Source organism: Typopeltis vanoorti, chromosome 22 (assembly GCF_054136105.1).
Source record: "Typopeltis vanoorti isolate ZY-2024b chromosome 22, IOZ_Tvanoo_1.0, whole genome shotgun sequence".
In the NCBI taxonomy this organism is placed as follows: domain Eukaryota; kingdom Metazoa; phylum Arthropoda; class Arachnida; order Uropygi; family Thelyphonidae; genus Typopeltis; species Typopeltis vanoorti.
In genome coordinates, this window is record NC_143570.1 from 64,542,022 (window position 1) to 64,568,314 (window position 26,293).

General features: G+C 37.5%; 1 protein-coding gene across 4 annotated transcripts in view; it reads left to right on the forward strand.

Moving 5' to 3' along the window:
* LOC150094462 (hemocytin-like) overlaps positions 1–26,293 on the forward strand; it is a 2,636,009-nt gene that overhangs the window by 2,074,836 nt on the left and 534,880 nt on the right. For all 4 annotated transcript variants that reach the window (XM_090412206.1, XM_090412207.1, XM_090412208.1 and 1 more), the window contains one exon: positions 6,498–6,730. In XM_090412206.1, coding sequence (XP_090268332.1) covers positions 6,498–6,730 — 233 coding nt within the window. The remainder of the gene's footprint in view (positions 1–6,497; positions 6,731–26,293) is intronic.

The following is a 26,293-nucleotide window of genomic DNA, read 5'->3' on the forward strand; positions in this document are numbered from 1 at the left end:
TGAGTAAGGGCATGGCAAATCCGAGGTACCAGATGCTGGACCATGCCTTACTTCATGTAATATATATCTGTTATATTATTCTGTAGACTGGTCCCTCCTCTTCTTTCTTTGCTTCTTTCTCATCTCCTTGCTCCTTCCCCCCTGATGCTATTCGAGTATTCAAGGGCTAGGGGTGAGTCTTTCCTATCTTGCTAAGTTATTTCGTCTTATGCAGCCACCGAAGGAGGCAAGCTACCCTCAATAGGTGCTGGTCTCAAGCCCAGATAAATGTGAGGGTTGATGTCAGGAAGGGCATCCAGTCGGAAAACCTCAATGCCAGCTCAAAACATGATATGAGTCAAAGAGAAAATGATATAAGGGCTAGGGCATACCCCTTAAGCAACACGCAGACACATCGCCCTACAGCTGCGAGAAGTGGACGAGGGCTACTGCATCAAGGGTGGGTGCGGTTAAAGAAGCGAGCCTGGCAGGTGGAGAGGATTTTGCGAGTGGGAACACTGAATGTTGGAAGCATGACTGGAAGGGGAAGAGAGGTGGCAGACATGATGAGGAAGAGGAAGTTGGACATTTTATGACATCCTGACATTTTATGACAATCTGACATCCAGGCCCATGTGCTGCAAATTGAATATCAGCTTATCATGTGACACCCTATCAAATGCCTTTGCTAAGTCTAGGAAAATGGCAGTATATGCCTTTCCCCTCATCTAATGCTCTTGTAACTTTATCATAAAAGACTAGCATATTGCTAAAACAAGAGAGCGCCCCCTTCACAAATCCATGTTGACTATAACAGATAACATTACCCTCATCTGCTCAATGCTGTATACGGTCCCTCGCTACTTTTTCCAAGATCTTACTAACTACTAATGACACACACAAACTGGTGTATAATTTAACACTTCCAGTCTGCTACTCCCCTTATGCAATGGCATTATCTTACCTTCCTTCCATTCCATGGGCACCTTTTCCAGCAGCCAGACTTTCATTGAAAAGCCAGGTCAAAGGCACTATCAGATCCTTAGCACATTCTCTCAAAACTCATGGTGAAATACCATCCAGTCCCACAGCTTTACTAACATCCAGAGTACTCATTGTGTGGAACACACTCTCCTCCTGCACCTCTAAACCTCGAACCTGCCCTATCCCTCTAGTATTCAAATTGACTCCTCCTCCATGTATCATCTGCATATGCTAATATTACTGTTCTGTTTGTGTTGTCCTTTGCAGTTATATATAATCAAGTACATTTTTTTAAAGCTAAATTAAAGTTAAAAAGGATATTCCTTGCTTCAATTGTGTCTTAATACCAAAAGGTTCAGATCTAATATATCTAACCAAATAAAATAAAACTTAATATTCTGGTAAAATTCAAAACTTTTATGATGATATGAAGGTTCTCATTTTGTATTACTTACTTTGCTTGAGAGCAGTTGAAGATGGGGAGGAGAGACTGACTGTAAGTGAGCAAGAGTTGTATGTGGAGTTGAGGAAACTAGATCTTAATAAGGCTGTGGGATAGTCATATCCCAGGTTGTGTATGGGAGAGCAATATCCAGGAAGAGGAAAGTCACTGGTGGTTTGCCTCAGTGATATGTTTTAGGGCCATTGCTGTTTAACTTGTATGTTAATGATATTGGTGAAGATTTGGATGGAGATATTCAGTTGTTTGCAGATGACGCAAAGTTGGGATGAACTATGAAGAGTAGAGAAGATGTTGTGGCCTTACAAGAAGACTTGAATAAATTGTGTGACTGGGCATGCGAATGGGGGTGCAAGTTCAATGTTGCAACATGTAAGGTTTTAAAATTTAGGAAACAAAGATGGGATGCAGAATTTATGCTTTGTGGGATGTATTGTCAGAGGTAGAGGAAATAAGAGATCTTGGGGTGATAGTGGATAAGGATGTGAAATTTATATACATATTGCCAAAATTGTGACGACAACATAAAGAATTCGGGGAATCATGCGGATGACTCCGACTTGAAAAAGTAAGGAGATTCTTGTTCTGTTGTATAAGGCTTTGATTAGTTTACACATGGACTACTTTGCACAGATTTGGTCACCTGGTTTTCAAAAGGATGAAGAGATGTTCAAATGGAATGTCGAATATGAAAAAAGATTGAGAATATGCAGTTTACTGAGTCTAGTGGATAGGAGGAAGAGGTGAGATATGATAGAGACCTAAAAGTTAGTAAGGGGCTGTTATAGGATCAATGTTTGAGAGGCTCTACAGATAACAGTGGAAGATCAGAGGAGTGATATGGGATAAGATCAGAGACTCCCACCCCTGATCTTATCCCATAAATATACTTCTCCTTCCCCTAAAATTATTATGTTCACCCCCATCTGGAAGTATTCTCTGCTCACCTTTAATAATTTAAAAAATATATAAAAACTTGGGTTTTTCAAAAAAAGTTCGCATAGCTCTTGCCTCAGCAATAATTCTCCCACATCTCTGAAACCCCCTTTTCTGACCCCCCCCCTTCCGTTCAGGTCATACTTCCTTCCTTCGACAATGATTGTACATTGCCATATGTCGGGCAGCCACTAAAAATGAAGACAGCTGGCAACATCCCACAAAGGTATGTCTGGGTTTTCTTCCTATATATATATTCTTCATATATCTGTCCATATAAAACATCAGTAATGCCCTAAAATTTGAGTAAAAAGCCAATGACCTTATAAATAAAGGAGTACCCCTTAAACAAAAATAGGCTAAACAGCCATAAAAATAATAAAGTAAATAGTTTTGCTAAGAGTGTGCAGATTATTTCCCCACCTATTTTTAGAAGTTCAGCTATAACTCCATCTTCACCTGTAGCTTCTCCATTTTGCAATCTTTGGATGCTCCACATAACTTTTTCTGGTAGACTCTGTGGTACTTCAGCTGTTTCATAGTTGTCTTCTTCTTCGTTTAAGTCACCATCTTGATATAATACTGAGTAAAATTCTTCAGTTCTTTTTGCTATAGCATATTTATCTGTGGTTATGGTCCCATCTTTGTAGTTTGACTGCAACCATCTGTTTACTGCTGTTCATCGATTACTGTTGGATTTTTTTGAAACTACTGTTGTTTTCAATATTTTGTTGTGTGAATTTACCACTGAATTTTCTTGCTTCTTCTGTGATACATTTTGTGATGGTTTTGCACAATTCAGTGTAATCAATTTTATTCTACAGGTTATTTGATTGTTTCACTTCATAAGCTGTTTTGTTTCTTCAGATATTTTGTCTTGCTATTTCAAGTGAGCATTGTAAAAGGTTTTGGGTAATAATGTCATTGGTTTCTGATTGATCAGCATTGTCATCTATAATAAAACATTTAAATCTGTTGTTTAGTTCATGTTGGAATATATCTTTTTTAATGTTGAGTTTGTGTACATCTATGTTTTGCTTTGATCTTCGAAACACAAGTCTTCTTCTTTGTTTGACAGTTTATTTGGATTTTATTGCATACCATATGATGGTCACTTCCAATGTTGAAGGTGTTTATAACAGAGCAGGAATTCATGATGTACAGGTTTTCTTTTTCTGCAAATTCTATTAACCTTGTTTCTCTATTAGCGTTTCTAATGCCATATCCAAAATTTCCCATTGAGCTTTCATCCGATTGTTGTATACCAATTCTATCATTAAAGTCTTCCATTACAATTCTGAAATGATGTTTTCTTTTATTGTAGAGTTAGGATACATCATGATCAAAAAAAAAAAAAAAAATCAGCTAACACCTTTTTATTCCCGTTATAGGGTGTAGATGAGGCCGTTTTTAGAACTATTGAAGTTTTGGAGACTGAATGGGCAGTTCAATCTCCACTGGTACTCAATCAGAGATAGCTGGCCCAAGACTATCACTAATTAAGCGGCATGCAGTGAAGAGAGACGGCTCATCAAGTGCCACCATCTCGTGGTCCCTAACCCTAAGACTCGTATTTAATGTCTGAAATAATGTGGGTTCTATGGTCGATTTTATTGAGTTTACAGGACAAAAAAAACGAGTTTCCGGGAGAAAAAACCCGCTTGCCCATGTCAGAGATCGACTTACTTGGGAACCGGTCGAAAAAAGGCTTAGAAAAATTTCTTCTAGTCGTCGACTAGATTCGAAACCAAGAAATCTTCCTTTGTGCGGTTAAGCACCACATCCACTGAGCTACGCAGGCTAAGTTACATCATGATAGATGACTTCAATTTCTTCATCAGTATGATTTATTTTTGGTGCATAAACTTGGATGATCTTAAGAGTGTATCTTTTTGAGATTTGAATAACAGTACTTGCTATTCGATCAGATATACTGTCAAATTCTATTATGCTGTTCTTCAATTTTTTGTTGATCATGACTCCAACTCCACTGATTCTTTCCTTATCTTGGCCTCTATAATATAGTATGTCTCCATTTTTTAATTGAAGAATTTCTTTACCATGACGTCTAATTTCATACAGTCTGAGAATGTCCCATTTTAGTCACTTTAGCTCTTCAGTTAGTTCGGTTACCCGTGCTTCACTGCTCTGGGTCCTACAGTTTAAAGTTCCAAGGTCTAGTTTCTAATGGCAGCATGATTTGGTTAGCTGGGGATTCTTAGCACTCTCTGCCTTTATGTTTAACTGCCTGCTGCCATAGGTGGTAACAATCTGGCCTCCAGGGAATGAGGGCCATTTTATTTTTGTTTGATTCATCTTGGAAGGTTAGGCCATAAATTCACCCAGGTTGGTGAATGGCAATATTATTACATGGGATTGCCAGTCTCAAAACTACTGGTCCATGTCTCTTTATTCAATATATTCAGAGCTGCCCTGATATCCAACAGATGGCAGTCAGGGATTCCCCCTATCCACCATCTAGGGAAAAGCACTCTGTAGCCCATGGGAACCCTGAGTCACTCACTATTATTTGTTGATAATCAAAGTGATAATTGCTCAAGATCAGGATGACATTAACTTTATGATGCAGAAACTGGTTGATATTTACAGCATGGGAAGTCTAAAAGTAAATTTTACTTTATTGGTGGTATTAGTGATTTTGTGGAGAAGGCAGAGATGTAGATCTAGTCAGTAAAGTCAAGGCAGTAGATCATTTCAGATAATTAGAATCTATTAATCATCAGTTGGGTGCATGTGAGAAAGATGTAAATGATTGTGTCAACCAAGCCTGTAATGCCATTAAGCAATTGAATAACCTGTTATGGAGTTAAGACATTTGCCAGGAAACCAAGACAATGATACTCCAAATAATAGTAAAGTGTTCTGCAGCATGGAGGAGAAGGATGGACATTCAATGTCCATCCTCCTCCTCCTCCATATAAGAGCATCTCCTCCTTATAAGAGCTGAAGAGATTACGATGAAGTATAGGTGTATCTCACCTTTAAAGAGTTCAAAATGAGTACATCTTGGAGAGATTGAATTTACAAGAAAATGTGATCAACTGCTTGGAAGATCAATCTTTATAGTGTTACAGACATATTATTATTATTCTTCTTATTATTATTCAGGCCTCCATGGAGTCAAAAGACTCATCGTGGGAGGTCGTTCCTAAGAACATAAAGTCTGTCGATTCATCGAGGGGAGGTCCCCCCCCCTAAGAAACACAAAGTCTATCATACCACTCCTTAAACTCATTGGCCGTTCTCGCTCCCACCACTCCATCAGGCAATGCATTCCACGGTTCAACCACCCTCCACACAAAGAAACCACTCCTTACCCTCTTGCTCACAGTTTCCTTTTGTAACTTCCAGAGATGGCCTCTTGTCATCACTCCTTCCCGCTGTTCAACCAAGAAAGAACTCCCCAGTGTCGACCCTGTAACCACCTCTCAACAGTTTAAAAGTCTCAGCCACAGGAGAGATGGCACAACAGAGTGAAGAATTAGTCATCACCAGGAAGATTGAAGATTACAGGATGAAGATGAATTATGGAGGCATTGCAAGCCAGAGGGTGGTAAGAAGGTTCCTGGAATGAAAGCGGAGAAGAGGACCCACAATAACCAGTGGAAATGCCTTTAAAAGTAAAGTAAGCATGTCCAGGCTGCTGACCAGAATCCATAGTGCAAGCCAAAACTCCGGTGCTGAAGATTATATTCTTGTCAACTCTCTAATAAAATTTGAATCTTTTATGTTTCTTTTTATTTGACTATAAAAAATGATAGATCTTTACTGTTCTCATTATATAGTATGGCAATAATTATTTGCATGAGGAGTACAAAAAGCAGATCAAAAATATGGCTTGACTGATAAAGTCAGCAAAAGTGCAACAAATAAATGCAGAATAATAATAATAATAATAATAATATATATATATATATATATATATATATAAAATGAACTCTAAACCATTCAATGGTCAGATAAGTTGCAGAGTGATCATGTGTGCATCACCTTGCAACAATACTTCATTTAAACAAGAGCTGAATAAATATCTATTAAAAAGTTTGTTTCATTAAACATTTATATTCTTAATAATGACATATTGATGCTTGTGTAATGCCATGTTCTTATTTTTTAGGCATCTGTAGAGGCCATGGGGATCCAAACTACATTACATTTGATGGACATTATTATGCATTCCAAGGAAATTGCACTTATGTGTTAGCTCAGTATCAGGGTGAAAAATCAAACCTTGATTTTCAAGTTCTAGCAACTAATGTAGAGTGTCCTGAAGAACCTCATACCTCTTGCACTGCTGGGCTTACAGTTCATTTCCGTAATCATACTATAAAGATGTTTAGAGGACAACCTGTAAGTACATTAAAACACATGCACACTACCTTTTGTATATTTATTCACTATAATTTTTCAGCAGATATCTGTTTGTCTTCTGGCACAGAGGATTTAATAGAGAATGAGAAATTGAGTGTGATAGAGATTTATGGTCCTGGCCTGAGAAGTGACTGAGCATATGGAAATTTTAGGAAAGAAAGTATATGTCTGGACAATAACAAATATCACAGGGAACCTAGTATGTCTTAGAAGCCTTGAGAGAAATTCTGTGAAATGAAGATTTCCTTGAAGAAAGTATATATTTGGACATAATACATGGCATATACTATGGCAAGTTTTAGAGTCAATAAATTCTGTAACAAAGAATATGTTCTTCATTCCATACAATGAGGTTTATGAGATCAGTAGCGCTTGATTAGTTAAAAAACATTTTCAACAATGCCATACCTATTTTGAGATTCTGAAAGATAAATAGGATAGGAATAAATTGTATAAAGAGATTATGCCTGATGTAACCTAGAAGATTTCTTCCTAAGTTTCATAACCTTGTTAATAAGACAAATGTGAGACTTACTTCACTTCTGTAAATAGTTTTACTATCATTGTTATTATTAGACCTCCCTGGGGCCAGAGACTCATCTTGGGAGGTACATATTATCACACACAAAGCTCATCAGATCTTGCCCTTAAATTCATTTAATGTGCCTGCATTCACAAAAATTCAGTAATGCATTCTCACCAACTACTCTCCATGCAGAAACCTGCTGCTCACCCCTTTACTCATGCCCTCATTGTACAGTTTCCAGGAAAGGCCTCTTGTTATACCTCCTTCTCCTCTCCCAGTCTATGAAAAATTCTTCTACATTAACCTGGTAGCAACCCCTGACCGACTTATATATTTCTTCATAAAATTTGGCTTTGTAAATGACATTTCCTCTGTCTGTCTTCACATTCTACACCTTTGTGAATGTTCTCTGGACCTTTATAACATAGGCTCATACAATAAAAACCAGGTGACCAAATCTGTGCACATTAATCCATATGAGACTTGATCATAGCATTATATAATGGAATAATAACCTCTTTATTTTTGAATGCCAAGATCCTCTGCATCATTTCCATTATCTGCTGTGACAACTGCACAACTTGTGCAATGTGCCTGCAGAATTTCAGTTCTTTGTCCAAAAACCACTCCCAAATCTCTAATATCATCTACTTCCTTCGAATTTCCCTCATCAAGTGTATACTTTGCATCCCATCATTGCTTATCAAATTTCATAACATTACACTTTGCAACATTAGTAGATCTACTTAGCTGCCCATTCATACAATCCATTTATGTCCTCCTGTAAGGTCACACCATCTGCTTGACCACACCTTGTTCTCTCATCATCTGCAAACAGTTGCATATCACCCAATAAATCATTCCAATATATAAGTTAAACCCCCAGTATAGAATCCCTGTGGCACTCTAAAGAAATCTCACTAGTTGTTGAAAAAAATTTTCAACAACTAGTGACATGCCTCTTTCTGGATACTGCATCCCCATATACAACATTCTTATACCTGACAGGGTAACAGAGAATACTGCTGTTGTCATCTGATTTCTGTATCCTAGTTGTTGAAAATTTTTTCACTTGGTTATACTATCAGTTAAAGATGCCAAGAAATTATATCTTTGGTCTCATCCTTTATCTAAATGTAAGCAAACAAAGTTTGCTCATGAAGTAACTTCACAACTGGGCTACTTATATATGGATCTTAATGACTCCACATCAATTGCCTTGGCATCCCATAATGCAATGTACATATCCTTACAGACATGTATAATGCTATGCATTATCAGAATTGCCACTACTCAGATTAGATTTTACTTTATTGAGGTCTCATCAGTGGGAGTCAGTTCCAGAAGAGATATAAGGTTGAAGTAATGCAGAAATCATATATTTCCTGCCTTTTGACTACTTGTTTATGAGAAATATATGAAATATATGACAGCAATTATTATGTCACATGGAGTCACAGACTCATCTAGGAAGTCCCTTTCATTATGCACACAGCCCATCATACTGTGCTTTAAACATATATTCTCTGCAGACATCACATTTTCAGGCAATGCATGCAAATCATTCACCAACTCGCCATGCAAAAACCTTCTTCTCACTCCCTTGATCACATCCTCATACATCTTCCAGGGATAACTTCTTGTTCTCCTTCAGTCTTACACCATTTTATGAAAAACCTGTTCAACAATAATCCTATAACAACCCCTTACAAACTTCTGTGTCTCTGTTATATCCTCCACCTCTCCTTCTCCTACCATTAGACTCTACAAATTGCATCATCTCAACCTTTCTTCATATTGAACATTCCAAATATCAGAAACTATTTTGGTCAATCATCTCTGGTAGATCTCTTTCCCAAATTTTCCATAACTGTCATTTAAGTTTAGAAATTATAACTCCTCTACTTCCTTTAAAATTTCCCTACCAAGTTTATACTTTGCATCCCATTGTTGCTTACCAAATCTCAAAACCTTACACTTGCAACATTGATCTGACAGTTTCACTTACTTGCCCATTCATTATTATTTATTATTACATGACATCTCCAGGGAGTCCAAAGACTCATCAAAGGAAAGTGCTTACTCTACAACTCTCTGTCTTCACCAACTACACCAATGCTATTTACCAACACCACTAGTATTTTCACAGACAATCACGAGCATCTATGTCCATGGCAGGATTCGAACCCACAGCTTTTTGGCTGGAGGCCAAAAAGAACACTCACCACTCAGGTGGTTAGAACACTAACCACTCGGCCAACCACACTGGCAATCTATTCATGCAATCTATTTAAGCCCTCTTGTAAAGCCATCCCAACTGCTTGACTTTGCATTGCTCTCCCTAGTTTTAAATTATCTGCAAACAGCTGCATATCGCTAGTTACACCCAACCCAATATTATTAATATACAAATTGAACAACAATCATCCTAAAACAGACCCCTGTTGCACATCACTAGTGGCCTTTCTCTTTTGGGATACGTCACCCCCATATACAACTTTCTAATACCTCTGAATCCAACTCAAAAGTCTGTTATCCAATCCCATCTGTTTCATTTCTTTTAACAGATTGTTGTGTGGCAGTCTATCAAAAGTTTTTGCAAAAGGTAAGTACACCACTGTTTAGGTATTTGTCACCTTGTTATAGTACATAAGTAAGTTAGTAAAACGTGATCTCCTTTTAACATACCCATGCTGATAACCATAGAGAATACTGATGTCATCAACCAATTTCTGTATCTTACTTCTCACCAATCTCTCTTACCTTCACTACAACTTGAGATATACAGATTCACCTATAATTTGGAGCAGCAGCCACCACCTTTATGCAGTGGAACAATTTTACCTTCTTTACACTTCCTTGGAACCTGTGCTGTTGTAATACTCTTAATAAACAGGAATGCCAATGCTACTGCCAATTCCTGGAACATTCCCTTAAGACACATGGTGATATATCATCAAATGCCTTATTGACAGCAATGTTATTAATTTCCTCAAACACCTCCTGCTCACTCACAGGTAAGCCATCTTGTCCTATGTCCTCTAGTCTTGAGTATGTGATGATTTTACCCTGATGGGGATAAAATATCCTTATAAATTGTTCACTGAATACTTTTACAATATCTTCTGCAGCAGTTACTACTCAACCATTTTCATCCATTAACATAATCTTTCCATTAACAGCATTACCTTCTACATGCCACATATTTAAAACCTCTCAAGGTTTTTCTTCACCTGATTTGCTAATTTCTGTTCATACTGTACTTTTCTTTTCTTTAATAACTGACTCTCTCTTCTGACTTGTTCTTTATACTCTTCATGTAACTGATTATTACCATTATTCATCTGGTACTGCCTCCAAACCACCTTCTCTTCCAGATTTCATGATTAAGCCCCCTCATTCATCCATTTTACCCCTACATTATTCAGCCTTTTGGCCTTTGAATACATTCACATATTGATGCTGTTATGTATTTCGTTTTCAGCTCTCAAGCAGCATTTAATTCCTTACCCCTCAACTCCTCATTCCATACTATAGCTCTAAGCTGTCTCCTAAGCTTGTCATAATCACCAGCCTTTTATTTCGACATATATCCTTTTTTTTCACAGAAGTCTGCATATAGGTAACGACAACCCAGGTGATCACTCTCACCAACTGGAGGAAAGTGTGAAACCCCACTCAAAATCACAATTACATCCTCTGCTGAAGTGATCAGATCTAAATTTCTTGATCCTCGCATGCCCTCTGTTATATACTGCCTGAGATAATTATTTCTCAAAAACTTGCCAAATTAATTTTCCTTATTCCCAAATGCTATTTTTTCATTACAATCTATACTGCCATAATTAAAATCACCCTTAATAATTATCCTTCCTTTGTTTACTGATCAAAGTTGTTTATACATTTCTTCATTACCACCCTCCACATTTCCTGGCCTCTAGCAATTTCCAATTAAATATGTCTTCCTGTCAACCTCCACTTTACACCACCCTGCCTCATTGCCTCTATTTCCCTCTTTCATGTCTACCTTACATGGGCATAATTCCCCTTGTATCATCAGCATTACTCCTCCTGCCTACTTGTCCGTTCTATCCTTATGAAAATTTCTGTATCCTTCTATTTCTATTCCCGTTAGGATATGATATTATCTTCATTCAACTATGTTTTACTTATTCCAATGATTTTGGGGCAAATAAACTCCGTCAATAAAACCATTTCATCTCCCTTATTTCTGATACTTCTGGCATTTGTAAACAAACATTGCAGTTCATTTTAGATCTATAAGCAGTCTATCCGAGCCAGTTGTTGGTTGTGATTTCCCCACCACACCTGCCCTTGCCCAGTCACCTCTATCACCACTTTTCACATATATCTGCTCAGTCCCAACTCCCTGCCTACATCCCAGCATATTCCATCTCCATGCACATATTCCCTGATATTTTCAACATCCCCTCTCCCTGTGCCATGTCTTCTGGTCCATCTGTGCGCCCTCTGTTTCCCTGTTTCTCTTGCATTTCCATTCTTTCCTCTTCTCTCACACTACTACTGTTTCTGCTACCAAGCACTTCTGTCTCTTCAGTATCTCCTAATTTTTCATTTCATCTCTTACTTCTGATTTCTTACTTGCATCAGACATTGCACTTACATTTTCCATTTAGCAACACTTTCTCCAGTGCAGTCACTCCAAACCATTCAAATTATTATTATTATTATTGCATGACACCTCCAGGGAGTCCATATACTCATCGAGGGAGGGCACTTGCTCTACAACTCTCTGTCTCTACCACTCAAATACACCAACTACAATTATAGCTAGAAACTAAAAAAAGCTAAAAAGCGGTGTTTGAAACTTATCATAGAGTTTCTGAGAATATAAACTTTATCATGTTGCCTTGGATTGGAACTATATATAAGATATTGACTGTCTAGGAACCTATATAGTTTATTATTATTATTATTTTTATTAGTGCTTTGAAGTTTCACTGGCCTGACAGCTGTTTCAAACTGTTATTTCTTAGCATAGACCAGGAGGGTTTCGCTCCTCTTTAGGTTTCTGCCTAGTCTCTGATGAAAACCGACAGTTCAAAATAGCTGTCAGGCCAATGAAAATTCAAATCACTAATAAAAAGTAACTATGTGGGTTTCTTTACAGAATCAATGTCTTTTAAGTAATGCCAATTCCTATGCCAGAGGTTATATTCTCATAAACAATCTGGTAAATTTCAAAAACTTTTTATCTTATCTCGCTATAACATCAGTAGATTAATAATATCCTTATAATCTCTAATTTGCTTTGCCTGACTGAAGCCTTTTAGGCTATTTATTTCAATACTTTATCAAATTAACTTTTTGTCCACTTGGCAGAGGAATTTATGCATGGTAGTACTCCATGTCAAGTCATGATGTAATGGGTACTTATTTCTACTATTGTTTCTTTGTTCAAAAAATATTTTATTGTTTATCCTTATATCAGAGAATTTTTGATGAACAAATTTTGAAAGGGTTTTGTGAATTTTCTGTGAATTAGGGAATTCCTGTCTTACTTAGCTGTCTGATGATATATATAACTTAGTTGTGTGTTAGTGTGACTTGTGAATTTGGTGTGAGCTGAATGAGGACTTGATGAGTCTGAATATGATGATAACTGATAGGCATTCATCCCAAACAAAAATTAGAAAAACCTAGAAAACAACCCATTCCAATAACAAAGATATATGATGATATGGCTTTATGGATGACTTGAAAGGTGCTGGTCATTTGATTACTTTTGAGATTTGGAGAGTGACGTCTCTGTAGGTTAGGAGCAGCATGAGAGTAGAGCGTTTTTTACTTTTTGTGTTTAATGCTCAAGAAGTATGAACAGTCTTCTGTATGGTACTCAGTGGTTCCTACTCTGGGGTTCTGACACCCTGATGCAATTTTAAATTGAGCACCCCTTACTTTTTTTTTAAATGTATTTAAAATTTGAAGGTTAAAAAATCAAAACACATATTTTCATGTAAAATTGTGTACTCTGCAAAATGCATATACGGTATTAACCTCTCAACTGGCCAGGACATCTATATGTGTCTCCAGCAAAATCTGGATATGATGAATGCTATCTGTTGAAAGAATATGGATTAGAAGTGCAATTTGGCCATCATGTCCATTAGAAGGTGTTGCTAGTGTCGTGATAAGTAGCGGTGTAAAATAGGTTTATTTACAAATTCTTTGAAATTAGAGCTTAGCATACCGACCAGTGAAGGTAAGATGGCTGCAGCTTTGTCCATGCAGGAATTCAGTTTCGATTTCAGCCATTTTGTGAAATGTGCTATATGTAAATGAGGTGTGCTATATGTACTTGTTATATTATTTAAATAAATTGTGGATATTTAAGGTGGATGTGTGTGTGAAGTGTGAGCTGAATGAGGACTTGATGAGTGCGAATATATGATAATTGAATAAGTGATAACTGAAAGTGTTAATAACGAGAATGCTGAGAGGAGGATGAGTGCTCATCTGCTAGAAATGGACAGTGTAAAAGAGAAGCAAAATATGTTAAAAAAGTTTTGAAAAATAGAACAAGTGATGGTAAGAAAGATGAAAGTGATGTCAATGTGACGGGAGTTAAAAAACAAAGTGCAATTCAAGATAATGTGCCGAGCGGTGTTGACTGCAAACAACCATGTATGATGCAAGGTTTGAAAGTTCAAAAATTCGAAAGAATGCATGACAGTGAAAATGTGATGCAAGATTCGAAAGTTGAGTTGATTAAGATTAGACAAGAGATGAAATGGATGCAGAATGAAGTTAAGAGAACTAGAAATATGTATGGAAGAATGAAAATGATGGAAACAAATAATATTGGTATAAAAGAGGTAACGAAAAACTTGTGAGTGGTGCTGTATAGTGATTCAATTATTAAAGTTTGTTCTAGATGTGAGGAGCATAAAGTATGTTTTACTACAGGTAGAATGAGTAGAATGATTGATGCATTATATATGAGAAGTAAGCAAGCAAAAGAGTTGGTAGTTGTAACAGGTACAAATGAGTTGACTGCAAACAAAGGACACATCAGATTGGATATCAGGATGCTGTTGAGATGGATAAAAGAGAATAGTGTGATAGGAAAGGTAGTAAGCATGATGCTGAGGTGTGACAGTGGTAAGATGAGGCATAGAGCAAGGATTATGAATGATATGTTAGCTGAAATGTGTGAGGAAAAAGCAGTACAGTTTGTTAAGGTGTGGAATGAGTGAAGAACGAAGTGAACTGTATAGGAAATAGACTGCAATTTGAGTGGTTTTGGTGTGAGTCTCTTGGAGAGAATGCTGCTGGAAGGTAGAGAAGTGAGTGCAGAAAATGAATCTGATCAAGTGACAAGTGATGTAGAAGAATGGGAGAGTAAAACAGGAGAGATTGAAGAGGTAGTTGTGAATGAAGAAGTGAGCAGTATGAGTATAGAGAATGAGAGAAGAGGTGTGTGCAAGACAGAAAGGGAAACGGGGAGGCTCAGGGTGGACAGAGGATCACAGCATGAGAAAAGTAAATGCTCCAAGAGGATGTAAATGCAGGTGTAGACCAAAAGGATCTTCTTCAGATCCCACTGTTTTTTTTACTTGATCTCTGGGATCAAGAGAAAAACAGTGGGATCTGAAGAAGGTTCAAAGATGAATAAGGAGAAAAAGAAATGGCTTGAGGTAAGCATGGAGAAGTCACATCAAATAAGTAGTATCTATGGAAGTAGCTATAGATCCAGGAATAAGTGAGACATGGTTGAATCAGGATGATATCTTGACAGGAATAGAGATGGAAGGATATGATGTGTTTTGTGAGGATAGAAAGGGTAAAAATTGAGGGGGAGTGCTATTGATGATAAAGAAAGGGTTAAGTCCATACAAAGCAGAGATGCAAGAGGGAAATAGTGACATTGGTTTTGAGGCAGTATGGTGTGAGATAGAGGTGAACAGAATGAAATCCTTAGTTGGATATTGTTATAGACCTGGTAATGTGAATGTTTGTGACTATGAAATGTATAATCAAATTAGCCAAGCAAAGAAGAAAAGGGTGATATGGCAATATAGACTGGAATGATGAAATAGCAACTGGAAGTAAAGAAAATTAGTTTCTTGAGTTTTTGAGGGACAACTACTTTAGACAGTATGTAACAGAGGGCACACGAAGATTTCAGGTCATGGATTTGATCATCTCATGAGAGGATGTAATTTATATAAGGTATCAAATCACCCTCCAGTTGGTGAGAGTGACTATGAAATGATTACCTAGATGGTTGCCAGCAGTGTGAGAAAATATACCCTTTTCCCACCTCTGTGAGAAAAGGGTATATGTGGAACTACAAGGCTAGTGATTATGAAGAGCTCAGGAGAGAGCTTGTAGGTATAGCATGGAATGAGGGTTAGCCTGAAAAGAGATCAGTGCAACTTGGAGGATATTCAAGAACTATCTATTAGACGCAGTGTATGAATGTATTCCAAGGGTCAGAATGTAGGCGTGAAATGGATGAATGAAGAGATTAAATATGATACAGAGAAAAAAGGCATTATGGTGACAGCATAAGAGAAGTGGTAATAACCAGTTTCACGAGAATTACAAAGACCAGGCAAGGAGGCTGACTTGGTCGGTAAGGGTAGCAAAATGAAATGTGTAAAGCAGTTACTAATTGAGCCAAAAAGAATCCTAGATAGTTTTTTTTTTTTTTCGATATGTAGCCAGAAAAAAAAAAAAGAATGATTATGGAAAGATGACATTGATTGGAGGAACTGGTATAAGGACAACTACTGTGGAAGAAATAGTAGAAATACTTAATGAACATTTCATAAAAGTCTTTCATTCTTGAAAATGTGTCATTATGCAAAGATTGAGAACAGTTTATGATGGTGAGGAAAGACTGACAGTAAGTGGGCAAGAGGTGTAATGAGAATTAACTATGTTTTACTTAATTGTGTATTATTTACATATTTTATTTACCTTTTAGATATTTGTACTGATTTATGTACATATACTTTTATAACTGTATGCAGATTGCCATATGATAAAAAAAAAAAAAAAAAAAAATGGGGAATCGAGCAAACTTGATGTTAATAAGGGTATGGGACTTGATAATATATCACCACATATTCTGTAGGAATGTTCCAGGGAGTTGACATCTGCCTTGACATATTTTTTTAATATGAGTCTTGCACTAGGTTGAGTTCTATAGGAGTGGAAGGAGGATAAGATTGTGCCACTTCATAAAGGAGGTGATAGAACTCAAGAATCAAAGTATATACCTATCTGTGTGTGGTTATGTTGATGGAGAAGCTTGCAAGAACTAGGATCCAAAATTGGGTTGACAACAATGGTATTATCTTTGATGGACAGCATGCATTCGTTAAACAGAGGTAATGTTTTTGTAATCTACTTACTTATTACAATAAGGTGACTGCTTCTTTGGACAGAGGAGAAGGATACACAGTAACATACTTAGATTTTGCAACGGCTTTTGATAGATTACCACATGATAAGTTGATAGTCAAACTAGAGCAAATGGGTTTGGGTATTACATTAGTGCATTGCATTAGAGACTGACTATCTGATAGGGATCAACAAGTTGTGTATGGGGGAGCAATATCCATGAAGAGGAAAGTCACTGGTGGTGTGCCTCAGGGATCTATTTTAGGGTCATTGCTGTTTAACTTGTATGTTAATGATATTGGCAAAGATTTGGCTGGGGATGTTCAGTTGTTTGATGATTCAAAGTTGGGATGAACTATGAAGAGTAGAGAAGATGCTGTGGCATTACAAGAAGACTTGAATAAACTGAGCGAATGGGCACGGAAATTGGGTTGAAAGTTCAATGTTACAAAATATAAGGTTTTAAAATTTGGGATACAAATATGGGATGTAGAATTTATGCTTGGTGGTGATGTATTGTTGGAGGTGAAGGAAATAAGATCTTGGGGTGATAGTGGATAAGGATGTGAAATTTATATACATATTGCCAGAATTGTGATGACAACATAAAGAATTCTGAGAATGATGCAGATAACACTGACTTGTAGAAGTAAGGAGATTCTTGTTCCGTTGTATAAGGCTTTGATTAGTCCATATATGGACTACTTTGCATAGATATAGTCACCTTGTTTTCAAAAGGATGAAGAGGTATTGGAAAGGGTCCAGAGGTTACTAACTGAGGTGCTTTCTGATCTCTGGAATGTCGAATATGAGGAATGGTTGAGAAGATGCAGTTTACAGAGTCTAGTGGATAGGAGCAAGAGGGGTGATATGATAGATACCTACAAGTTAGTAAGGGGTTGTTATTGGATCAAGGTTGGGGAAGTTTTACAGAAAATGGTGGGAGACTAATTTTGCTGGGTGTTTTGCTGCCTGCACATTCACCACTCTATCAGACAATGAAATCCATATCCAATCACCTGCTCCCCGCAAAAAAAAAAAAAAAAAACACTTCTTACCCTCATACTCATCACCTGATTTCATAACTTCCAATGATGGCATCTTGCACTTGTTCTTCCTCCTTGTTTTACTATATGAGAAATTATCCCTGTGTTAATCCTGCATATACCTCCCAACATTTTTTTTTAAATGTCCCAATCATGTTTCCCCTTCATCTTCTATCCACCAAATTCTGTAGTTTGCATGCCATGGTCTGTCCTCATAACTAATATTATTGAGTCTTTTCTAAATCACTTAGGGAATTGATACAACGTAGATCCGAATATAAATTAAATAATACTTTAATAGATATTTCCGATATTTCGGCAATGTCTCATTGCCATTTTCTAAAGGAACTTACAAAAAGGCACGAGCACACAGGCCCTAACAATACAGTAACTGGAAATGAAGATATGGAGCTATTGTTCTCCTAGAAGTCCTGATGGTGCCCTCTGGCGGACTAAGTAGGCATTCTTGGCCGTTGGGCTGAAGGTCTGCTGATGTATGCCTCCCAAATTTGGGGCAGTCGCATACAACCAAATTTGTTGAGGTTTGGAGAGTTTCTTAGGGCAGAGGCTGATTCCATAAATAATCTTTCGAATTTATATTTGCTCCGGTGTATTATTTTTGCTTTCTTCCACCGTATTCTGTGGCGAGTATCCAGAGCATGGTCTGCAAGACCAGAATGGCTATATTTGTAAAACCAGATGTAGTCCTTGTGTTCAGAAATTCTGATATTCGCTATCCTGCCTGTTTGGCCAAAGTACGACAGTTTACAACTGTCGTACTTTCCCTGGCGAAAACAACGCCCCCGTTGTTTTCGCCAGGGAACCAGGGTCTAGGGGAAGTGGTTGGTCTTTGGTAGAGCGGATAAGGGATGCCAATTTTCTGTAAGGCCTGTAACAGGAGGTGAGGTCATGTTTTTTTAGAATTTTGGTAAATTTTTCTGAGGTGCCTCCGATGTAGGGAATGGTGATGGATTTAGAGTAATCTTTTTTGTGGAGGGGGGGAGGAGGGGGGCTGTGGTTTGTAGGCTTTAATATTTTTTGGATTTTTTTTGGGGGGTAGCCATTGGCTGAGAAAGTGTTGAGGATGTGATTTAGTTCAGTGTTAAGGGCTATGTCGTTAGAACAGATTAGTTTAGCCCTGTTATATAGTGTTTTTACCACTCCATATTGTTGTGAGGGGGGGGGGGGATTGTTGGTGGATGTATCTGCCTGTATGGGTGGGTTTTCTGTAAACTGAGAAAACCAAAGTTCCATCAGGCTGGTGGGTGACTAGTGTGTCTACGAAGGGGAGGCAGTTGTTTTCCTCTTGTGCTTAAGGGTCAAAGCTGTATAACTGAGAGGAGACCTCCACATAGCCTTTAAAGGAATGCAGAGAACCGACTAGGGCTTCTGACCTAATGTCCAATCCTCACCTTCTCGTGGTGCACCCTGTTGGGTATCTACTTTGATACTGAACGAACGATGATGGGCTGGCAATTTGGGATTTAGCCGACCAAATTGTATTCTTATTGGTTAAACCAAAATAAAAAATGATGGTACAACATGACAAAATTTCATGCCGGCTGGGGCGTCGCCCAGTTAAACAACGCCCCCGTTGTTTTTGCCAGGGAACCAGGGCGAACAGTGAAAAGTCAGCTACTGGAACAAATCTGAAAACAAACCCCAACTCAACATCACCAGAGTTAAAGATCGGTACTATCAACGTAAGAAGCCTGAATGGCAAAGAAATGGAGCTAGCTGAGGAATTAGATAAGTACCAGATCGACATAATATGGGTGACTGAAACAAAAAAGACCAAAACTGGTGAGATCTTTCTGAGCAATAAATACAAAATGTTATATTCAGGCAATGACAATCAAGGAAAAGAAGGAGTAGCCATAGTATTCAACCCAAAATACGAGGCTAATCTTCTTGAATGGCAGTCAGTCTCAAGTAGAGTAATGTGGGCAAATATGAGAATGGGGAACTGGACAATGAGACTTATTTGTGCCTATGGTCCCACAGAAGGTTCTACTAAGGTAGAAGTGGAGGAATTTTTTGAGGCTTTAGAAAAAGCAACTGACACAATGAAAAAGGAAAAGTTGGTCCTTGTTGGGGATCTAAATAGTAGAGTAGGAAATGATTGTGAGACATACAAAAATATTTTGGGAAAATTTGGAGAAAAGAGCAAAGCTAATAATAATGGCAAATATCTGTTGGATTTCTGCTCAGGACATGGACTGGTTATTACCAACACCATGTTCCAACATAAAAATGTGCACAAATTCACATGGAGAGAAGAGGCTAGGAATAAGAAAAGTCTCATTGACTATGTTATTGTTGATAGTGATGTTTTCTCCCTGGTGCAGGACACCAGAGTGTACAGAGGATTTGAAATTGGAAGTGATCACTATTTAGTCTTGAGCAGGATAAAATTGAATTTCATATTGAAAAGAATAACATGTAAGAAAGTTTTAAAGCGAATAAAAGTTGAGCAGCTCTCAGATGTGAACTGTAGACTAAAATACAGAAATATTATCGAAAAGAAAATGAAAGAGTTTGAGAACAGGAATCAAACCTTGGAGATTCAGTGGCAAACTCTGAAGGAAACATTGATTGATTCTGCCAGAGAGGCATGTGGTGAGGTTGTGTGCAAGGATAAAAAAATCAGAACTCCCTGGTGGACACAGGAAGTTAAAGAGGCAGTGAAGGAAAAGAAGAAAGCATATCAAAAGTTCCTGGCAAATAAGTCAGCTTTTACTCTTACAGAATACAGAGACAAATGTAAGAAAGCTAAACAGTGTGTAAAACTAGCTAAACAAAAGTCATGGGAGGACTTTGGCAAGAATATAGAAAATAAATATCAAGAAGGTGGCAAAATATTCTGGAGGTTGTTGAAGAAGCTTAGGAATGGAGGAAAGAGTGCTGTAAAAGGAATTAGAGATGATAAAGGTGAAATGAAAACAGGAGAAAAAGATATCCTTGAAGTATGGAGTAATTACTTTGAAAAACTGCTAAATGAAACAAGCAGTGATGACAGCACAGTTATAAAAAAACACTGACCAGGCATGCAGTCAGGAATACATATCCATATTTGAAGTAGAAAAAGCTATCAAAGGCTTGAAATGTGGAAAGGCAGCAGGAGTAGATGATATTCGACCAGAAATGCTGAAGTATGGTGGTATAAGAGTCTTACAGTGGCTGCACTGCATAGTTCAGAAAGCCTGGACAGAGGGACGAATTCCCGATGATTGGAGTAGAGCTCTCATAGTACCCATATATAAAAAGGGAAATAAAACTGAATGCGAGAATTACAGAGGTATTTCCCTACTGAGTGTTCCTGGCAAGATCTATGCAAGTATACTTGAGAAACGGTTGAGAAGAATTGTGGAAGAAAAGCTTGGTGAAGAACAAGCTGGATTCAGGCCAAATAGAGGCTGTCAGGATCAGATCTTCACTTTACGACAAATAGTCGAGAAAGCATGGGAATATAACAAAGATCTGTATTTAAGTTTTGTCGATTTGGAAAAGTCATATGACAAGGTGCCAAGAGAGAAGCTATTCAATACGCTGCAGTTATATGGTGTAAATGGGGCATTATATCAAGCAATACTTAGTCTTTATTTGAGTTGTAAGTCAGCAGTTAGAATTGAAGGAAGTACAGGAAGATGGTTTAATGTTAAATCTGGTGTGAGACAAGGATGTACATTATCCCCTCTGTTATTCATTATCTATATGGATCACATTATGAAGGAATGTGGTATTAAACCTGATATCAAAATTGGAGATGTTAATGTCAGCTCTTTGCTTTATGCGGATGATGTTATACTTCTAAATAAATCCGCTACAAATCTGCAAGATTCCCTGGCTAAATTGAATAACTGTTGTAATAGATATGGTATGGAGGTCAGCATTAAAAAGACAAAGACAATGAAAATAGGCAGAATCATTGAAAATGTCAATTGTGTTGTGAATGGAGAACCTGTGGAACAAGTAAAACATTTCAGCTACTTAGGCACAATTTTTACTGAAGATGGTAAACTAAATATAGAAATAGACAACAGAATCAGCAAAGCTGGTATCGTGGGAAGTCAATTGAATAAATTCATATGGAATAAGAAAGAAATTAGTCGGAACACTAAATTAGCTGTATACAAGACTGTGTTCAAACCAATTTTAACTTATGGATCTGAGAGCTGGGTCAGAAGTAAAACACTTGACCAAAGACTAGAGACCGCAGATATGAGAGTCCTGAGAAAGATTAGAGGCGTGAACAGATGGCATCAATGGCAATATCATGTTAAAAATGAGGATATTAGGAAAGAACTTGACATTGTCAGCATCCAGGAATGCGTTAGCAGAGCTAATCTCAGATGGTATGGTCACTTAAATAGAATGGGAGAGGAAAAATTAGCAAAACAAGTGTTTTCTGCCAGGTTGGCAGGAAAACGACCCAGAGGAAGACCAAGATATAGGTGGATTGATACGGTACAAAGTGCCTTAGACGATAGAAATATAAGATCTGATAATGTTGGAGTCTTGACAAGTAACAGACTGATTTGGAGGAAAATTGTAGATAGGAAGTTAGTAATGATGTAATTTTTTCATGTAGTACTGTCATATCCTGTACACCCCTTGAGGGTGTCGTGACATGTTCTCTTTCTCTTTTGACGTTCGAATCCGCCATCTTGCTATAAGTCACTTTTATCAAATAAAGGAAAACTAATTGCAAATTAATCACTGATCTAAGGGTAGAGAAATTTCTATTATACTGCGCCACTCTATCCTTAGATAAGTCTATATGAATTAGTAGGATTAATTCAAAATTAGTTAGTAGTCTTTTCACTCATTCAGGCCGATGGTATTTATTTTCTTTCCTTCTGGGATTCCCGCTAGATCCGAATTTTTGTGAACGGTGCAGTAAAAAGAAATTCAGGCAAACACAATATTTAAATTAACAAACAAAACATTTAATATATGGTTATATAACAATTACATAAATTCCACTTCTAAATATGACAAACCAGTCAAGTTAGCACATCAAGTCAAGTCATTCATATTAATCCAATCTTTCAAACTTTCTCAAACAAATTCACGCTTTCAGAATCACAAAGTTTCTTTACTCAAACTATTACAATAGAATTTCTTATTTATTCAGTTTCCATGTATCTCTCAGCTACACTCTATGATTAACTCATAACAGGCACTAACCACGGTAGATATCACTTCAATGTCTATATTTTCAACTCTCAGCCTCGATGGTAAGCTACAGTTAATGTTAGAAACAGCGCAACGGAACTAATACTTAAATCTGCATACACTGAAATAAACTAATATGACTGTCCTTACCAGAAATAATCTTCAGTACTTCCAATATTTTGTGAGCACACTTTCAAATTGTATTTATCACACTTGCGAAACACTAAATAACTAAAACATTACTAATCGCGCTTCAAAAATCCAGATAACTATAAGGTATATTAATTATTCTTATTTATCATTCATCAACTAGTTCAACTCCGTACAATTCCTTTTTTGGTAGTATAGAAATAAGTCGTAATTGTAGACTGACTGGATTTATTCAGCATTCTTCGTTGAATGTCCAGTTCTCTAATTATCCGATTACGGCAATAATTTCCTTTTATTACTACAGCTGATTTTGCTTTCAGCCAACTATAAGATTCACTTATAAAAAAAAATATCTACTCAACTCCTATCCTTAGGAATCTTTTAATTACTTCTACTTCTTTAGTTTACTTCCTTGCTACCTTATAGTTCCAAAGTTCCGTTCCGACTCCCTACTTACTACTACGTATATATTTTCTCTTCTCCTGTACAAACGCTCCCTTCACATGCGCTCGTTTATTTCCACGCGTCCCTATGACAACTGATAGACATAAACATTCTCGCGAATGTTACATTAGGTTATATAACTACATTCAGTTATTACATAACGTTAACTTTCATGAAAAGAATAAATAGAATATTTGCATTCCAATAAATGCGTAGTTAAATTACAAATATAAGTTCTTACAATATTGACAAAACAATAAACAAAACAGCTTAATAATATTTAATACAGAATCTATTTACCATTAAAACATTTCTTTGATTAAGCAATTAAATATTTGACATAATTAAGGTAGTTATATGATATTAATTTATAATATATGTTATTTACGTCAAATAATATTTACAAATATAGTTCTTGTGACGGAAAGTCATGTTGGATTCTGAATCAAACAACATTTATTCTATTTTCTACATAATTAGAATCCAACAAGGGTACATGGCTGGAATTTGATGATGATGATGATGATGATGATGTATCTGCCTGTATATGGGTGGGTTTTCTGTAAACTGAGAAAACCAAAGTTCCATCAGGCTGGTGGGTGACTAGTGTGTCTAGGAAGGGGAGGCAGTTGTTTTCCTCTTTTTCCAGGGTGAACTTGATTCTGGCGTGTTGGTTGTTTAAATGTGTAAGGAAGGAGAGGAGTGTTTCAGAGCCATGTGGCCAAATAGCGAACACATCATCAACGTAGCGAAGCCGTATGGTTGGTTTTTGTGGGGCAGAGGCTAAGGCTTTTTCCTCAAAGGTCTCCATAAAGAAATTGGCTAAGGGTGGGGAGAGTGGTGAGCCCATGGCTGTCCCCTCTATTTGTTTGTAGAATTTTCCCTGCCATACGAAATAGCCTGAGTTCATTGTGAACTGAAATAGGGCTGAGATATCGGGAGAAAATTTAGCTTGGATTAGCTCTAAAGTTTCCTTGAGTGGGACATTGGTGAATAAGGAGGAGACGTCGAAGCTGACCATTATGTCATTATGTTGGAGTGTAAGGTTTTCTATGCTGGCTTTGAAGTGGGCTGAGTTTTTTATGTGTGATGGTGTGTTGCCAGTATATAACTATATAATTTGTTGCCAGTATATAACTATATAATTTGTTGCCAGTATATAACTATATGCCAGTATATAACACATAAAAAAACTCAGCCTACTTCAAAGCCAGCATAGAAAATCTTACACTCCAACGTCGTCTTACATTCGACGTCTCCTCCTTATTCACCAATGTCCCACTCAAAGAAACTTTAGAGCTAATCCAAGCTAAATTTTCTCCCGATATCTCAGCCCTATTTCAGTTCACAATGAACTCAGGCTATATTGTTTGGCAGGGAAAATTCTACAAACAAATAGAGGGGACAGCCATGGGCTCACCACTCTCCCCACCCTTAGCCAATTTCTTTATGGTGACCTTTGAGGAAAAAGCCTTAGCCTCTGCCCCACAAAAACCAACTATACGGCTTCGCTACATTGATGATGTGTTCGCTATTTGGCCACATGGCTCTGAAACACTCCTCTCCTTCCTTACACATTTAAACAACCAACACGCCAGAATCAAGTTCACCCTGGAAAAAGAGGAAAACAACTGCCTCCCCTTCCTAGACACACTAGTCACCCGCCAGCCTGATGGAACTTTGGTTTTCTCAGTTTACAGAAAACCTACCCATACATGCAGATACATCCACCAACAATCCCCCCCCCCCTCACAACAATATGGAGTGGTAAAAACACTATACAACAGGGCTAAACTAATCTGTTCTAACGACATAGCCCTTAACACTGAACTAAATCACATCCTCAACACTTTCTCAGCCAATGGCTACCCCCCCAAAAAAATCCAAAAAATATTAAAGCCTACAAACCACAGCCCCCCTCCTCCCCCCTCCACAAAAAAGATTACTCTAAATCCATCGCCATTCCCTACATCCGAGGCACCTCAGAAAAAATTACCAAAATTCTAAAAAAACATGACCTCACCTCCTGTTACAGGCCTTACAGAAAATTGGCATCCCTTATCCGCTCTACCAAAGACCAACCACTTCCCCTAGACCTACCTGGTGTAGTCCAGGTCCCTTGCAGTTGTAAACTGTCGTACTTTGGCCAAACAGGCAGGACAGCGAATATCAGAATTTCTGAACACAAGGACTACATCCGGTTTTACAAATATAGCCATTCTGGTCTTGCAGACCATGCTCTGGATACTCGCCACAGAATACGGTGGAAGAAAGCAAAAATAATACACCGGAGCAAATATAAATTCGAAAGATTATTTATGGAATCAGCCTCTGCCCTAAGAAACTCTCCAAACCTCAACAAATTTGGTTGTATGCGACTGCCCCAAATTTGGGAGGCATACATCAGCAGACCTTCAGCCCAACGGCCAAGAACGCCTACTTAGCCCGCCAGAGGGCACCATCAGGACTTCTAGGAGAACGATAGCTCCATATCTTCATTTCCAGTTACTGTATTGTTAGGGCCTGTGTGCTCCTGCCTTTTTGTAAGTTCCTTTAGAAAATGGCAATGAGACATTGCCGAAATATCGGAAATATCTATTAAAGTATTATTTAATTTATATTCGGATCTACGTTGTTTCAATTCCCTAAGTGATTTAGAAATGCATAACCAACGTATAAGCCTATCTACAAGAATTATAGAGTCTATACTGTGTATCATTTTCGTTATTTGCATCTGTACCCTCACCAGAGTTAAATTATACTTTTCACTTCCTAGTGTCAAAATGTGGCCTGATTAGGGCTTTA